This window comes from Salmo trutta, chromosome 22 (assembly GCF_901001165.1).
Source record: "Salmo trutta chromosome 22, fSalTru1.1, whole genome shotgun sequence".
Classification (NCBI taxonomy): Eukaryota; Metazoa; Chordata; class Actinopteri; order Salmoniformes; family Salmonidae; genus Salmo; species Salmo trutta.
This window is the reverse complement of record NC_042978.1, coordinates 8,203,889-8,220,795: the sequence shown is the minus strand read 5'-3', so window position 1 is coordinate 8,220,795 and position 16,907 is coordinate 8,203,889. Positions and strand designations below refer to the sequence as shown.

The 16,907-nt window shown below is 45.2% G+C and overlaps 2 protein-coding genes across 5 annotated transcripts; one reads left to right on the top strand and one right to left on the bottom strand.

Moving 5' to 3' along the window:
- Positions 1 to 405: 405 nt before the first annotated feature.
- LOC115157991 (uncharacterized) lies at positions 406 to 3,843 on the bottom strand. 2 transcript variants are annotated; one of them, XM_029706414.1, is made up of 5 exons: positions 2,576 to 3,843; positions 2,223 to 2,280; positions 1,674 to 2,044; positions 1,251 to 1,428; positions 406 to 901 (listed from the first exon to the last, which is right to left on the bottom strand). In XM_029706414.1, exons 1-5 carry the CDS (start codon positions 3,106 to 3,108, stop codon positions 878 to 880), a joined length of 1,164 nt encoding a protein of 387 aa, XP_029562274.1. In that variant the 5' UTR covers positions 3,109 to 3,843; the 3' UTR covers positions 406 to 877. The 2 variants fall into 2 exon arrangements, with proteins under 2 accessions (XP_029562274.1, XP_029562275.1); XM_029706415.1 differs by lacking the exon at positions 2,576 to 3,843 and having other exon boundaries at positions 2,223 to 2,419.
- A 9-nt stretch (positions 3,844 to 3,852) lies between these two features.
- Positions 3,853 to 15,004, top strand: LOC115157989 (TGF-beta-activated kinase 1 and MAP3K7-binding protein 3). 3 transcript variants are annotated; one of them, XM_029706410.1, is made up of 8 exons: positions 3,853 to 4,064; positions 5,173 to 5,345; positions 6,956 to 8,258; positions 8,429 to 8,589; positions 10,001 to 10,094; positions 10,259 to 10,342; positions 11,066 to 11,122; positions 14,082 to 15,004. In XM_029706410.1, the coding sequence occupies exons 2-8, from the start codon at positions 5,244 to 5,246 to the stop codon at positions 14,228 to 14,230; spliced, it is 1,950 nt and encodes a 649-aa protein (XP_029562270.1). In that variant the 5' UTR covers positions 3,853 to 4,064; positions 5,173 to 5,243; the 3' UTR covers positions 14,231 to 15,004. The 3 variants fall into 3 exon arrangements, with proteins under 3 accessions (XP_029562270.1, XP_029562273.1, XP_029562271.1); XM_029706413.1 differs by lacking the exon at positions 5,173 to 5,345; XM_029706411.1 differs by lacking the exon at positions 11,066 to 11,122.
- The last annotated feature ends 1,903 nt before the right edge of the window (positions 15,005 to 16,907 follow it).

Sequence of the window (16,907 nt, the reverse complement as noted above, 5' to 3'; positions counted from 1 at the left end):
TGTCATTATTGGGTATCATGTGTAGACTGCTGAGGTTTTCCCCCCCTCCATTTTAGAATAAGGCTGTAACGTAACAAAATGTGAAAAAGTCAAGAGGTCTGAATACTTTCCAAAGGCACTGTATAATGTCAGTGCTATCAGTTAACAGCCACTGGCTATATTTAGGCCCATGACAAGTGAGACCTGGCTCGGTGACCAAGTGCCCAGAAGCAGAGCAGTTGACTTATCAATTACAAATAACTTTTTCCATGATCCACAGCTATGATCTGGGTCAGCGATTGACTCTGGTTTACCCATTTGAAAAGCGTAAGCAATTTTGGTAACCTGAGATTCTGTCGCGATCTTATATTGTAGACCATCTTCTTTTATTTATGTGCTGATATAATTCAGTAGACACTTGTCAACTGTAAACTCATGACCAATACAGTGTAGTAGTAATGTTATGCCAACATAGAAATCAGGTTCACCATTCATCAGTAAACTAGGATTGTTATGTTTTCACACCATTCTCCTGTTTCAATATATGCAAATCTTCTGTTCCATAATTGATCCATGCTCTTTGGAAATATACATATCAAAACAAATGTTGAGTTAGTAATCTTCACATGCACGCCTCATTTTTCCGATCCAAAACTACTTTAGTAACAGTCACTGCTGCCCTCTAGTGGTGATGGATAAAGTTGGCAGTGCACCTGTTTTTTGTAAAGGGAATTCATACAGTACATAGAAGGTGACACATTTCACAATAAAACACAATTAGAACTTTTCCTATGTATTACTTTTAGGACAAGGAGCAAAGAGTCTGTATGATACGAATTAGCATAGAAAATGTAACTGCATTTAATGTAATACCAAAATCTCTGCAAAGCCAACTCTCTCACCGTCTTGGAGAGGGCACCATCTGTGGAGAGAAAGACATTCAGGTTAATACAACACAACATAAAGTCATCCACAACGTCAATGCAATCTATAATGCTTTAATACTCACAAATGGCTGTGATTTAGTCACAATCATTATGAGATGATAATAACATATTATCAGGGGGTCATACATACTCGTGACAAGTTACAATGCATTATAACCAGATCATAAGGTCTTATGCCTGCATGCTTGACGTAAGGTGTTCCTGAATTAAATCTCAATTTGGGATTTTCTGAATCATGAGTCAACATGATAGAAATAGCCTTGATCCCCAAACCCTGGTTATCAGGTCATAGTCTGGCTGTTACTTTGCATTGACATGACTGACCTCTTTTTCCTCTGGCTTTGTGGGTGCCAACTGTGGAGGGGTCAGGTAGCATGTAGAGCTGGACTTCCAGGGGTGCGATGGAGGTAGGGGGGTGGTGGAGGAGAGCTGGGTGCTTGGGGTGATGGATCTCCCCCTGGGAGGAGATGGCTCGGGAAAGGAGCGGCCAGGCCTGGTCCCACTGCAACGTACCATACAGACAGACATATTCATCCTGCACATCCCTTCTGTTCTCATAAAACGGAAGATCTAGGTTCCCCCACATAAAACACATCATAGACGAATCAATCACAGTCAATCAATCAATCACTTTATTATCCCAGTTGGGAAAACAGTTTTTTTTTAAATGAACTGATGTGCTTTAAAGAACAGTTTAGAGCTTCACTCTAAGAGCTCAACTCTGGCCATTGTCTTTGCAGGACTTACTTCTGACTTGGAGGGAGCCTTCTCAACCCTGTGACCCTAAATGGATTAGCCTTATTGTTTCCTTTCTTTGATGAAGAACTGGGAACATCAGGGAGAGCGGCGGCCTGCATGGAAGAGGTCTCTCGATAGCCGTTACACCACACCACGTTGTTTTTGAATGTTGACAGGGAGATGTCCCCTAAGGTGGCACTCTTATTGGCTCGTGGGTGCCTCCTGATGACAGCGCTGCTCCTGAGTCGCTGGTTCCTCCACAAGGCGTCCAACGAGGTGTGTGTTTGTTGCACTGTCAGCAGCTTGATGCCCATGTTGTTGATAGGTGAGTAGACTGTGCCAATTGGCTCATAGTAGGACAGCTCCTTGTCTCCACAATTCTGAGATTAATGGAAAAAGAGATAAAGTATAGGAATAGGGCACCATTTGGGACGTTAACCAAGGTCTCCAGATTCAATCTCATGGTTCTACAGAGCATTCAAGTATTGTTGAGCAATATGAATCATTCTAGTGTGGAAGTAAACTGGGAAGGTAAAACGTAGATGTAGGTTAACTCACTTGAAATGACCTTAGCATAGCGTGGCAGGTAAAACAGAGCATTTCATCATCTTGAACACTGTTGGGAAATCAGAGTTTTTCCTGAACTCTAACAGTGGCATGTCTTTTAGTAATTAAACCTTACATAAGATTTCGCATGGACAGACTTTCGCTGGCTCTAATCTGTATCAACCAAAACTAGACATAATAGAATAGAAGAAAATCATATCGATTTTGATGTGAAATTTACATCTGTCTTTTGCCTATGATATGTATTCCAGGGTTTCTGGAATAAAGTGTAGCCTATTGGAAATATCATTTTTGAGCACGCATCTAAAAGTTCACATCAGACTGATAGTAGCCTTTTTGCTTACCATGCAGAAGATAACTTTTTACATTCATCCGTCTGTTTGTGTTTGGAAAACGTGTCTCTTTTTTCAGATATAAGTGCATATTGTTGCTCCAAGTATTCTCCAGTAGCGCTGTTGTTTTTACCTCTGATTGGTGGCATGGTAAAATCGAGGGGCTCTTCCTCGCAGATTTTCAGCACCACCCATGTCCCCAGATGTGTAGGGATATGTGTGTGACAGGTGAAACGGCGCAATCTGTCACTTCTGTATTGTTCAATGAACCGCTCAGGGTCGTTGTAATGCTGAGATTGCGATATGACATCACATTTATTCTCTGCACACTCTCTTCTCTGATACGAAATTATTTTTCTGGACAGTTTGCACTTGGTGCAAATATCAATCCCGTAACTACATGCATCTTGCGACCAGGCACCGACTCCGTCATTGCTCTCCGTTTGATCATTGTAATCAACACAGTCATCGCCGACCTCCAATAAATGTGCAGTTGAAAGTCGATCCTGTTCTTCTTTCGCACAACATTTAATATGTCGTTTCATGACACTTTGCTTTTATCATAGCCTATAACTTCAGTAATTGTAGCGTAGGATTTTGTAGGCCCATGTTCATAACATTGGTCCACATTGTTGCGTAAAAGACTCGTCACGTTACATGGAAACCACAGCATCAGTCAACATGACGCCGTACAACTATGGACTTTTTAACTATAGTACCGTTTTTTTATTAACTGTTTTTTAAATGATTAATTCTACTTTTGAGGTATTTGATAACTGTCAATAAATGTGTCTTCTGGGCAGGCAATCAATTAGGCAATATTGCCTTAAAAAGAGGAGTGTCTTGCATAATTTGTTGCATTGAATTGTTATTGCATATTTGTAACACATAGATGGAACAACCTTTCCAATATGCAATCAATAAGATTAAGAAATATAATGACCCAGGGCCTATATGCTATAGCCTACAATACCTGGGCAAGCTTGGCCTACACTGGCTGGACTGTGTCCGATAATAACCCAACTCGTCAAGACGCCCTTCTCTTGTCAAATCAGATTGTATTGGTCACATACACATATTTAACAGATGTTATTGCGGGTGTAACGGAATGCGTGTGTCCCTTGTAAGAGGAAATATCAAATGACACATAATAGGATTCGCCTCACATACAGTTATTACAATTACTGTACTTAAACCACATCTACATATGTATTAAGGAAAGACGGGAGGCTATATTGGACGGGGCGCAAAAGACAAGCATGCGCAGTACCAACAACTTAGATTTAGACCACTTCCTGCTCCGAAAAGCTGACATTTATCGCGATAGATCCGATTTCGTACGTTGTGTAGACGGCGGCCTTGTCTTGGAATGAAACATAACAGCTTTATCTGTCAAGAGTGAAATACATATTCGTCTGCCACTTTCGGAAAATATCACATCAATGGGCTTTCTCTGAAACTGTAGCTATAATGGTCCATGACAGGAGTGAGTAAGCTCATGGTAAGTCGAAGTAGCTAGCTAGCTAAATCTTGGTTTCGATACAATGTGAGCTAGCTAACTAGCAAACTAGTGGTAACTGGCTCACTAGCTAGCTAACATCTGTAGATTCGCTGGCTAGCTACGTTAACATTATTAGCTTTTCTATGTCAGATTACTTGTTGGTGTGTGCCTTTCTGGTCAACGGCGCTTTAGTAAGAAGTTGTCCGCTAACGTTATCATTAGCTAATCTCTTAACTCGATACCAAAGATTTGTTCTCTGTCGATACTTGATGGTTGCTAGCTAGCTAACGTTAGCAATCAACATACGCATCCTATTTGTCTAGTTAACGCGCTTATCCAAAAACGACAATAGTAGGTAGCCAACAGCTAGCTGGTTACCCGTTTAAGTAACGCTAGCTAACTAAGACCAATAAGAACAACTAACGCAACGTTAGTCAGTTGACGTTATAGCATGATTGCCCAGAAATTGAGTCAGATCACTATTATCCACTGCAGAGTGCTAACGTTAGGTAACTTAGATGGCTAAAATGCCACTGATGCTGATGCGAACGCTTTGTTCGTTTAGTTAGCTTGCAAACACGTTAGTGATCCGTATGAATTAGTTAGCTGACGTAGTTAACACTTGTCAATGTGACGTGCATGTCGTGTTTTCTAGCTAGGTAGCAAGCTGTCTTGGATTTTAGGTCGTTGCTTGGTGCAGTGAGATGACTGAACTAACACACGAGACAGATACCATGCCTGTCTGTTGCAGCCAAACTCGTCTGTTGTGTGAATTGTCGGATGGGGTTATTGACCCGTTTTAGCCCGGCTAACCTCTCCTTGCTGCTTTATCGGCCTGTCTGTCTGGTCATTAGGGCCCATAAACTATCCGTAACATATTTGTCGCCTAATTACATTGTTTCTGCAGAGGAACCGCTGAACAAAGCTGCCAAAAATCCTCCTTCCGTTTGTTAAGCACATCATCTTCTTGTTGCTATTTAAAGCATTGAACTGGCGACAGAGAGGCAGACTTTTTAATGTTGTCTGGTGTGTGGCTGGGCTGATGTGATGCAATGACGACTGAAGATTGATGCAAGCTTTTCATGATGACGTCTGTGTGTGTGTGTAGGGGATGAGAAGAGCGCAGGTGCAGCAGCAGCGTTCAGGGCTGTGAGCTCAGTGACTCTCTGTGGGCTCAGGATGGCGCAGGGAGGCCCTCAGTTAGACTATCACATCCTGCAGGACCTCAAGCAGCGCTTCCCCGAGATCCCAGAGGGAGTAGTGTCCCAGTGCCTTCTGCAGGTATGCTACCGTAGCCAGACAGCTATGAGCACACACATAATAGTATATGTCCCAAATGGCACCTTATTCCCTACAGTGTATTACTTTGGCCAGGGCCATATGGACCCTGGTCAAAAGTAACCTTTAAGCCCTGTTGCCACTGGCTCTTAAAATTAGGGCCAAATTCGAGCTGGCTCGAATGGAATTCTCAACTTCGAGCTGGGTCTAAGGAAATCCGAGCCAGCGCAGCCCAGTTTCACAACTGGTGCCAGTTCGATTAGAATTCGGGTTGGTGATGCTGATCACTGCTGGATGCGGACAAAACGTTTAGCTAGCTCTTCTGGGCACATGGACAAGCAGTACTGCAGTAGTTAGACATGAAACAAATTACCACCATAGCTGGATCCTTTATTCATTTTTGCACTAAACAATAACCTTTATGAGAACTGAGCCCTCAATGCTAGCTAGCTACCTAACATTAGCTAGCAAATCAGTTTAAACACGCTAACAGGTATTTTAGCTGGCCAGGCTGTATCGAAAGCTAGCTAGCTGTCAGCTGGTTTGCTTGGATAGCTAGCTAGCTAATAGACCATGGCATGCAAGGTAGGAATTAAGCTAGCTAGCCTTTTATGCTAATGACACCGCTAACCATTTAGCTAGCTAATGTCAGTGAGCTAAATACATGGCTCTGAGTCTGGCTGGCACTGGCAGGAGTATGGGGTAATGTTAGTTACAGCATGGTGAGGGTGAATTTTATTCTTCAACATCTCGCTAGCTAGAAGCCAGCTGCAGTCACATATTGGCTGCCTAGCAACATTATATAATTTCTCATTTCTGGAGGCAGTGGAAACGCTTTGAAGTCAACCCAGGTTGGGCCCATTAAGGCCAGTGGAAAGGGGCTTTAGTGTACTGCATAGGGAATTAGGGTGCCATTTGGGGCTCACACAGGCTACAAACATGCACTGATTCTCTCATTGAAATGCCTGAATGCTGCTTCACTGATCTAGGCTTACACATATATGCCTATATATGTAGTTGAACATCGCCTCCCGAGCGGCACACTGCATCGCAGTGCTAGCTGTGCCACTAGAGATCCTGGTTCGAGTCCAGGCTCTGTCGCAGTCGGCCGCGACCGGGAGACCCATGGGGCGGTTAGGGGAGGGTTTGGCTGGCAGGGACGTTCTTGTCCCATCGCGCTCTAGCGGCTCCTGTAGTGGGCTGGGCGCAGTGCACGCTGACACGGTCGCCAGGTGTACAGTGTTTCCTCCGACACATTGGTGCGGCTGGCTTCCGGGTTAAGCGAGGCATTGTGTCGAGAAGCAGTGTGACTCGGCTGAGTTGTGACCTTTGCCTCTCCCGAGTCCATACGGGAGTTGCAGCGATGGGACAAGACTGTAACTACCAATTTGGATACCATGAAATTGGGGAGAATAAAGAGTTAAACTTCTTATTTTTTTTTTTTTTACATTGACAGTTGTTTGTGTGGTCCAGTTGATCTGTTATGACCCCAGGAAGTTAGTATGCCTCTATTTTTCTACCGTAAATCGACAGAGCAGTGACTCCTATAGGGCTACAGCATCAGTCTGGGCCCCATCACTGAACCTTTTATGCTGTCTCCTTTCCTCCTCCAGAACAACAATAACCTGGATATATGCTGCCACCTGCTGGCTCAGGAGAGTAACAGATACCTCTATGGGGAGTACCAAAGTCCGGAGGAGATCCGCCTGAGCCGGAACCACATGCTGCACATCCAGCTAGGGGGCTACCCCCCCTCGGAGGCGGGCAAGGCCAACGGAGGCGGGCGCTCCCTGGTGCACAGCTCCAGTGACGGTCACATCGAGCCCCAGCGCGTCGGCTTCACGGAGCCCCTCTCGGCCCCCGCCACCATAGCCCCCTCTCTGGGGTACAACCCCTTCTTCATGAATGACCACGGGGGGCGCACGGCCAGCACCCCCACTCCGCCTCCTGTGCAGGGAATGTCCCCTACCTACTCGCCCGTTCCTCGCTACACCATGAACCCTATCACTGTCACCCTGTCCCAGAACCTGCCCAACGCCCCTCAGGCCCTGCAGATCCCCGCCGGTCACTATGGCAACAGTGGCGGTAATGCCCTCTACATCCGGCCCTCCCCCTCCCAGAGCCCCCAGCCCTCCCCCTGGCCCTCGTCCGGGCAGCCTGTGTATCAGCCCTCACCCTACACCACTCCCACCTACCAGTCCCCCTATAGCTCTCCCCAGCACCAGCCCCAACAGCAGGTTCAGCCCCAACAGCAGGTTCAGCCCCAACAGCAGGTTCAGCCCCAACAGCAGGTGCAGCACCAACCCCAGCACCAGCAGACCCATGTCTTCCTGCCCATCAGCCCTCCCACCGTGGCCAGCATGCCCTACCACCACCACCAGCAACAGCAGCAGCAGCAGCAGCCCATCTACCGGCCGTACCTGCCAAAGAGCTCCCTGAAGAACCAGATTGAGATCACCCTGGAGGGCCCGCGGCCCCGCAGCAACTCCCCCGTGCACTGCCCCCCGGGACAGACTCTCTACATGGCTACCAGCCCCTCGCCCAGCTCACCCCAGCGGGGCCTCAGCCTGAGCGGGGGGAACTCTGCTGCCTTCCACCCCGGGGTCTACCTGCACCAGTGCCCTGCGCGTCCCCGGCCCACCTCCTCACCCCAGCCAGGCAGCCAGGCGGGCTACACCTTTAAGATCAAAGTGTCCCCAGGTCAGGCCCAGCAGCAGAGGCCCCTCTCAGGGTCCCCTCCAGTGGCCTCCCCTCCTGAATCTCTGCTCAACATGGTGGACCAGGGGGAGCATCACGCGCTGGCCCCGGCACCCATCCTGCCCATCTCAGCCCTGCCCGGTAACATCGTCAGCCACATCGCCAACCGCCTGCCGCGCCGCTCCAGCTCGGGCTCTGACGACTACGCTTACACCCAGGGTAAGCACAGCTTATGAACGGACACGCTTTGTGTTTGTGTGTGTGTGTGTGTGCGCGTGCGCTCACAGAACCGTAGATGTATGCATTCCTGCACATCCGCCCGCCGTATTCCCACCTCCCTACCGTCCCACCTGTTTGAAGCCCTGTCTTCCCACCTCTGTGTCCCCCAGCTCTCCTGCTGCACCAGAGGGCCCGGATGGAGCGCCTGCTGAAGGAGCTGCTGATGGAGAGGCAGAAGCTGGAGCAGCTGAAGGCAGACGTCAACGACATGGAGTACGACGCCCTCCAGCGACGCTTCAGGCGAGTCAACAGCACCAGCCTCATCCCCCGGGTAAGAGAGGACACCCACACACACACGGGGGGGGGGGGGGGGGGGGGGCAACACGCAGATGTGATTGCACAGGCACATAAACACATACATCGGTGAAGTTTAAATGCATGATCAAATGCACGCATATATACACTCCTTCTGAAGGCATAGTACATAACATGTTTTTTGTTTTTTTGCACATACACACACACACCTTTGAATGCATAAGCACACAAACACGTATGAAGGCACACATGCAAACACACGCACATTAGCTACATACATGTAAAAAAAATATATATATATTCAGTGAAATTTGTATACAAACAGTAAATCAATGCAGGGTATAGGGTTGTCTCAATGCAGGGTTGTCTCAATGCAGGGTTGTCTCAATGCAGGGTTGTCTCAATGCAGGGTTGTCTCAATGCAGGGTTGTCTCAATGCAGGGTTGTCTCAATGCAGGGTATAGGGTTGTCTCAATGCAGGGTATAGGGTTGTCTCAATGCAGGGTATAGAGTTGTCTCAATGCAGGGTATAGGGTTGTCTCAATGCAGGGTATAGGGTTGTCTCAATGCAGGGTATAGGGTTGTCTCAATGCAGGGTATAGGGTTGTCTCAATGCAGGGTATAGGGTTGTCTCAATGCAGGGTATAGGGTTGTCTCAATGCAGGGTATAGGGTTGTCTCAATGCAGGGTATAGAGTTGTCTCAATGCAGGGTATAGAGTTGTCTCAATGCAGGGTATAGAGTTGTCTCAATGCAGGGTATAGAGTTGTCTCAATGCAGGGTATAGAGTTGTCTCAATGCAGGGTATAGAGTTGTCTCAATGCAGGGTATAGGGTTGTCTCAATGCAGGGTTGTCTCAATGCAGGGTTGTCTCAATGCAGGGTTGTCTCAATGCAGGGTTGTCTCAATGCAGGGTTGTCTCAATGCAGGGTTGTCTCAATGCAGGGTTGTCTCAATGCAGGGTTGTCTCAATGCAGGGTTGTCTCAATGCAGGGTTGTCTCAATGCAGGGTTGTCTCAATGCAGGGTATAGGGTTGTCTCAATGCAGGGTATAGGGTTGTCTCAATGCAGGGTATAGGGTTGTCTCAATGCAGGGTATAGGGTTGTCTCAATGCAGGGTATAGAGTTGTCTCAATGCAGGGTATAGGGTTGTCTCAATGCAGGGTATAGGGTTGTCTCAATGCAGGGTATAGGGTTGTCTCAATGCAGGGTATAGGGTTGTCTCAATGCAGGGTATAGGGTTGTCTCAATGCAGGGTTGTCTCAATGCAGGGTTGTCTCAATGCAGGGTTGTCTCAATGCAGGGTTGTCTCAATGCAGGGTATAGGGTTGTCTCAATGCAGGGTATAGAGTTGTCTCAATGCAGGGTATAGAGTTGTCTAAAAACAAATGTCTCATCCAACCCACCGGTGTTTTGCGGCCGTTCCAGCCTGAAGAGATGACCCGATTGCGCAGTCTGAACAGACAGCTTCAGATTGATGTCGACTGCACCCTGAAGGAGATGGATCTTCTGCAGTCTATAGGTAGGTACACACACACACACACACACACACACACACACACACAGAGAGAAACACACACACACACAGAGAGAAACACTCAAACAGGCTTTTGAAGATGCAATGTACAAGAGCACACATTCAGGTGTCAAACAACAGATGCTGTATGAATTGTGTAATTTCCACAGGGAAGTTCGATCCGCAAGCCGAGAACAACTTTTATAAGAACATTCAGACCGGTCCGGTGGTACCGCCCAAGCCAGGAAGAAAAGGTGAGAAACGTGACATCGTCTATTGTACCACTGTAAACATTGGTAGGACTTTCTTTAAAGAGGGCAATCTGAGGTTGGTACATCAGTTTTTGGACTTAAATGAATTATATATATACCCTCTGTTTCTTGTATAATATAAATTATAAATGCTTCATCATCTTAGTTAAACTGTCGTACCCCATCCAGAACCCAAAATATAAGCTTGTTTTTCTTGTGAACCACGTAATTGTAAACCAACACTGTACAGCCCAACCTTCTTCCTGGAGGTCTACTGTCCTGTAGGTTTTCAGTCCAACCCTCTTCCTGGTGAAAACCTACAGGACAGTAGACCTCCAGGAAGAGGGTTGGGCAGCCCTGCTGTATAGCCTCAAAACATGGTTAAAACTATCATTTTGGTTTCATGGATGGTCAGTCCTTGCATCTATATCTCTTGAGTTTGAGAGTGGTTCCATTTCTCCAGCCCCGTACCTCAGCTGTTTACCAAAACAGTGGTGGGGTGTCTGCTTTGTTATTGTTTGAACTGCAGATTTCCCCTCTGCGGTATAGCCTCGCGCTTTATAACTTGTTTTATGCATGTATGAACCTTTTTATAATGCCTTGTATTACATTTTACAGAATATTGCTTGTTTTAGTTTTTCCCTCAAATTCTCTCTGATCACTCCCCTTCAGTAGACCAAATGTGGCGAATGATCGAGTGACCGTGGCTTTACTTTTGTGTTGCAGAGACTCCCTGTGTGGACATTCTCCAAATGATTTTGAAAGCATTTCCTTCTCAGAAAGGTCTTAAAATGGTGCTGTGTATTTGTATGATTGGTGTGTGGCGCAATGACGTTTATTTAATTTCGTGCTTGATATTGTAATTTTGGGGTAACTCACCTTATTCACCACTAATCCGTCTCACCCTCATTGGTGATGGCAATTTGACCCTGTATATGACAGTAGTAGGATAAAGGAGCAGGTTATAATTTAGCCATGACACCAGTGTGAACAGCTCCCCTGCGCTTGCCATGAATGCCTATGGGATCCTTGCTGAACACAGAGTTAGGCCCTCTGTTAACATTGGAAGGACTTTTCTTCCTTTTTTTCCCCCTGTTATGTTTGGTAGTGTGATGATGAACCGGACACGGCAGTTTTGCAGAGGGCGAGACCCGCCTATTCATTTAGATGAAACCAGTGGGTAAGCAGCGCGGTTTCCGTGCGAGGCTCGCGCTGCTCAGAATAAAATTACGCTGGTTCAATTTACAAGATTTCGTTGCGCGGCTCATGGCCGAGAACACATAAAGTGGCTTGCTGTCTACTCCTGCCGGAAAAAAGCGGTGTAGCGGCTAAAAAAAAAAACTACTATTTTCCCGACGCCCCAGTTTATCTCCCCTATAAGACTTGTAGTATCTGCTGTGTTTGTTGGTGCGATACTAAGTAGAGCTGGGAATCGCCAAGGACCTCACAAGACAATATTATCACCATAGTTAGGTGCCGATACGATATGTGTTACGATTCTCACGATTCTATATGTATTGTGATTTTTATATTGCAATTCGATGTTCTAAACATATTGCTGAGAAAACAAGTTTTGGTCCGTTAGGGAAATAAAAGTGCTGAAAACATGTTGGCTCATGATTGAGAACAAGCTGTAGGATGAAAAATCCAGGCGTTTAGGCGCAGGATCAGCTGACTAGCGATAGTTAACACTAAATACTGAAGTAAAAAATATATATATATATATATATATACTAGGAGTCTAATATTTATATATTATCGTCTAAAAATAATATTGCGGTATGTACAGTGACATTTTTTTTACCGCAATGTGTAAAGTGTTGGTCCCGTGTTTCATGAGCTGAAATAAAATAGCTGACATTTTTCATATGCTCGAAAAGCATATTTCTCTTAAATGTTTTTATGTCCCTGTTAGGGAGCATTTCTCCTTTGCCAAGATAATCCATCAACCTGATTGGTGTGGCATTTCAAGAAGCTGATTAAACAGCATGATCATTACACAGGTGCACCTTGTGCTGGGGACAATAAAAGGCCATTCTAAAATGTGCAGTTTTTTCACACAACACAATGCCACAGATGTCTCAAGTTTTGAGGGAGCGTGCAATTGGCATGCTGACTGCAGGAATGTCCACCAGAGCTGTTGCCAGAGAATTCAATGTTAATTTCTCTACCATAAGCTGCCTCTAATGTCGTTTTAGAGAATTTGGCAGTATGTCCAACCGGCCTCCCAACCCGCAAACCATGTCTATGGTGTCGTGTGGGAGAGCGGTTTGCTGATGAACCGAGTGCCCCATGGTGGTGGTGGGGTTATGGTATGGGCAGGCATAAGCTATGAACAATGAACACCAATTGCATTTTATCGATGGCAATTTGAATGCACAGAAATACCTTGATGAGATCCTGAGGTCCATTGTGAGGCCCATTTCTTTTAAGGTATCTGTAACCAAAAGATTCATATCTGTATTCCCAGTCATGTGAAATCCATAGATTAGGGCCTAATGATTTTATTTAAATTGACTGATTTATGAACTGTAACTCATTAAAATCTTTGAAATTGTTGCATGTAGCATATTTATATTTTTGTTCGGTATACCTATCGATCATTTTATTTCCCCCCCACCCATTACTAATGCTAAGACTGTATACAGTGCATTCGGAAATTATTCAGACCACCACATTTTGTTACGATATAGCCTTATTCTAAAATTGATTAAATAAAACATTTTCCTCATCAATCTACACACAATACCCCATAATGACAAAGCAAAAATAAGTTTTTAGAAATGTCTGCAAATTTATTAAAAGTAAAAAAGACAACCGAGAAACTTCCAGAAGGACAACCATCTCTGCAGTACTCCACCAATCAGGCCTTTGTTAGTGGCCAGACGGAAGCCATTTCTCATTAAAAGGCACACGACGGCCCGCTTGGAGTTTGCCAAAAGGCACCTATTGGACTCAGATTATGAGAAACAAGATTCTCTGGTCTGATGGAACTCTTTGGCCTGAATGCCAAGCGTTACGTCTGTAGGAAACCTGGCACCATCCCTACGGTGAAGCATGGTGGTGGCAGCATCATGCTGTGGGGATGTTTTTAAGTGGCAGGCACTGGGAGACTAGTCAGGATCAAGGGAAAGACGAACGGCGCAAAGTACGGAGTGATCCTTGATGAAAACCTGCTCCAGAGTACACAGGACCTCAGACTGAGGTGAAGGTTCACCTTCCAACAAGACAACGACCCTAAGCACACAGCCAAGACAATGCAGGAGTGGCTTTGGGGTAAGTCTCAATGTCTTTGAGTGAACCCGATCGAACATCTCTGGAGACCTGAAAATAGTTGTGCAACGACGCTCTCCATTCAACCTGACAGAGCTTGAGAGGATCTGCAGATTAGAATGGGAGAAGGTTCTCAAATACAGGTGTGCCAAGCTTGTAGCGTCATACCCAAGAAGACTCGAGGCTGCGAAAGGTGCTTCAACAAAGTACTGATTAATGGGTCTGAATACTTATGTTAATGTGATGGGTTTTTTTTAAATGTTTTGTACACACATTTCTATGCCTGTTTTTGCTTTGTCATTATGGGGTATTGTGTGTAGATTGAGGGAAAAAATACGATGTAATCCATTTTAGAACAAGGCTGTAAAGTAACAAAATGTGGGAAAAGCCAAGGGGTCTGAATACTTTCCGAATGCACTGTATGTTCTTTGTTAATGACGCTAAGCCTGTATGTGTGCCCCTCTCCCAGAGGGGGAGCGGAACCCCAAGCCTGCTGCCGCGGGGCCCCAGAGGGACGAGGACTTTGAGGGAGCCCAGTGGAGCTGTGAAGAATGCACCTTCCTCAACCACCCTGCACTCAACCGCTGTGAACAGTGCGAGATGCCGCGCTACACCTGAACCTTGCCCAGCCCACACCAACACTGTCCCGGACAGTAGTCCCCCCTCCTTACTTCCTTTTCCTGTAAACTCCTCTGCCCATGTTTTTGTGTAATGACCCTCCTTCCCTGTCAATCTATATATAAGCCCCTCACCTGTTGAGGAAGAGCCACTCCCTCATCCCCCACTCCTTTTGTCTCATTAGAGGAACTCACCCATGCACTTTGACCCTTGTTTCCATTGGTGGAAAACATTTTCCCAGGATGAGGACAGCAGGAGACTATTCCCATTGCAACCCAAAAGGGAGGGACTAGCTATGTGGAGAGTGGACAGTGGCTGTGGCTAGAGAACAGCCAATGGAGAGTTGTTTTTAGAATACGGAGGAGGCGGCGTGGTTTATCCAGTGAACATTCCGTTGCAGAATGAATGAGATTGTCCTGTTTACACGACTGAGCCCATTCCCAAACCCCACCGGCGGGCGGACGTTCTTTCCCTTACAAATGACCAGGGCTGCACTCTCTGACAGTGGGACAATGCAATGGCAAAAAGAAAGGGTCTGATGAACTAATCCTAATGTAGATTATACACTGTATCAGCTCTGTACCAAGAGCTCCTTCTTTCATGGAATGAAGAACACTAAAGAGACTTGCATATGAATATATTCCTGGTACTTTTATGCATATTATGCCCACACTGTATTCCATGTTAAAAAAGACTTCCCGTGCAAATGCCTCAAGTTGCTGTACTTAATAAAGGAGCTGATTCTATGTGACTGATGCTTACACCTGGAATATCTTTCCTGTAGTTTCAAGTGTCTTTTTTTTTTTTTTTTTTTTTGGGCATTTCATTTAATGCACTACTGCTTGCTCTGACGTGGTTGCCCCCTTTCGCAAATGAAAAGCACACACACACTTTTCCTTTTTCATGACGTGTTTTATTGTGTTAGTGAACAAACTAATAGGCATCAGCCACACGGCAGCAGCAATCCATACTCATTCACTCTCGGCGCACACACACACACCTCGCTACTCCTCTACGCACACACTTTCTACCTCAAGCACACATGCATTCCTACACTCCATTTACCTGTATTGTTTTTAATATAAAGGCTAACTAACTTTCATTTTAAGATGTTATGGATCAGAAACTATAATATATTCTAGACAAATATACTCTTGTCTTGAATACAGAATATTCAAGATCAATATATTTAAGATGTTTTCTATAATACTGCGTAAGATCTTGGTTTTATCCCAAGTACTGCCCTATTCCCTACATCGTGCACTACCCCTATGGGCCCTGGTCTAAAGCGTTACACGAAATTGGGATGCAGATCCCAACAGTTTGAACCAATAAGAGGCATCGCATGGGGAGTGTGGGAGTGACTGATCATATCGCTCCAGGCCCCACACACACAATGGTCATTTGCCTTCTTCACACACATCATTGGAGAAAATGGCTCAACATCAATGTGGGGAACAACGGTAGTGATGTAATTCTCCACAAAACTAAACAGGCTTACCCAGACATACTCATCCACAGAGTTTAAATATTTGGCCATTGACCTAGACCCTACTTTGAACAACAAAAAACATTAAGATGTCCAGCAAAATCGGATATAAGTCTTTCAAATTTCCGATACATCAGGAACTCATTCTACGGTGGCAGCCAAGATGAATTTACATGCAATGATCTTCGCTCACCTATTGTATAACTAGCTGGCCTCAGGCCAATGAAACATAAATTAAGCCCCTTCGATCTCTATATAAACAAGCACTGAAGATCCTTGACGGGAAATCACATTACCATCACCATAGAAATCACCCCAAATACAATCTGTTCAATTTGGACAACTTTGTTTTCTCAGTTGTCTGTCTAGTTTATAAGATTATCAACTATGTTGCACCCCCACCTCTGAAAGATTTTGTCATATTAAGCTCTGAACACAGCCTGGTCTCAGACTAGGCGTAACATAATACATGTAAATCCGGGACACTGAAATGAGTATGATATGTTACGCTTGATATGGTTACATAAGACAGATGGTTACTTAAGGCAAAAAGTAGGGTGGTTGGGTGGGTGTTTAATGCGAACATCTAGCAACCCAAAGGTTGTGTGTTAGAATTTCATCACGGACCATTTTGGCTAATTAGCAACTTTTCAATTACTTACAACTTTTTAGGTTAGTTTGCAACTACTTAGCATGTTAGCTAACCCTTTTAGCTAACTCTTCCCCTAACCTTTAACCTAACTCCGAAACTTAACCTTAACCCTTTAACCTAACTCCTAAACTTAACCCAAACCCCTAGTCTAGCTAACGTTAGTCACCTAGCTAGAATTTGTAACATATTGTTCGAAATGGGTGATGGACATCCACAAATTAATACATACCACACAAAACCCAACATATCAAATTTTATATGATACTAAATGGAGTGTCACGGATTTGCATACAGAATAAAGCAAAATGGTTTGAGACCAGGTTGCTGAACAAAACAGCAGCTACCTGAACCTCAACAAGAGGAGACTGTGTCATTACTAAAAGGAAAACCACCTTTGGAAAGTCAGCATTCTCCACCTCAGGCATCAGAAAATGGAATTCCCGCCGTCTACCTTAAGAAGCACTAGCGACTTTAAATCCTCCATGGAGGTCAAAGCATGGATCAAGGCGCATCAATCCTGCACACATTGACTAATT

Excerpts from the sequence above, each read along its gene's own strand:
- LOC115157991 (XM_029706414.1), bottom strand. The coding sequence starts at position 3,108 with ATGAAACGACATATTAAATGTTGTGCGAAAGAAGAACAGGATCGACTT. Across the intron at positions 2,281-2,575 it reads AAAAAGTTATCTTCTGCATG|TGTTCAAGATGATGAAATGC; the intron begins GTAAGCAAAAAG and ends ATTTCCCAACAG. Across the intron at positions 902-1,250 it reads CAAAGCCAGAGGAAAAAGAG|ATGGTGCCCTCTCCAAGACG; the intron begins GTCAGTCATGTC and ends TTCTCTCCACAG.
- LOC115157989 (XM_029706410.1), top strand. The coding sequence starts at position 5,244 with ATGGCGCAGGGAGGCCCTCAGTTAGACTATCACATCCTGCAGGACCTC. Across the intron at positions 8,590-10,000 it reads GCACCAGCCTCATCCCCCGG|CCTGAAGAGATGACCCGATT; the intron begins GTAAGAGAGGAC and ends CGGCCGTTCCAG. Across the intron at positions 10,343-11,065 it reads GCCCAAGCCAGGAAGAAAAG|AGACTCCCTGTGTGGACATT; the intron begins GTGAGAAACGTG and ends TTTGTGTTGCAG.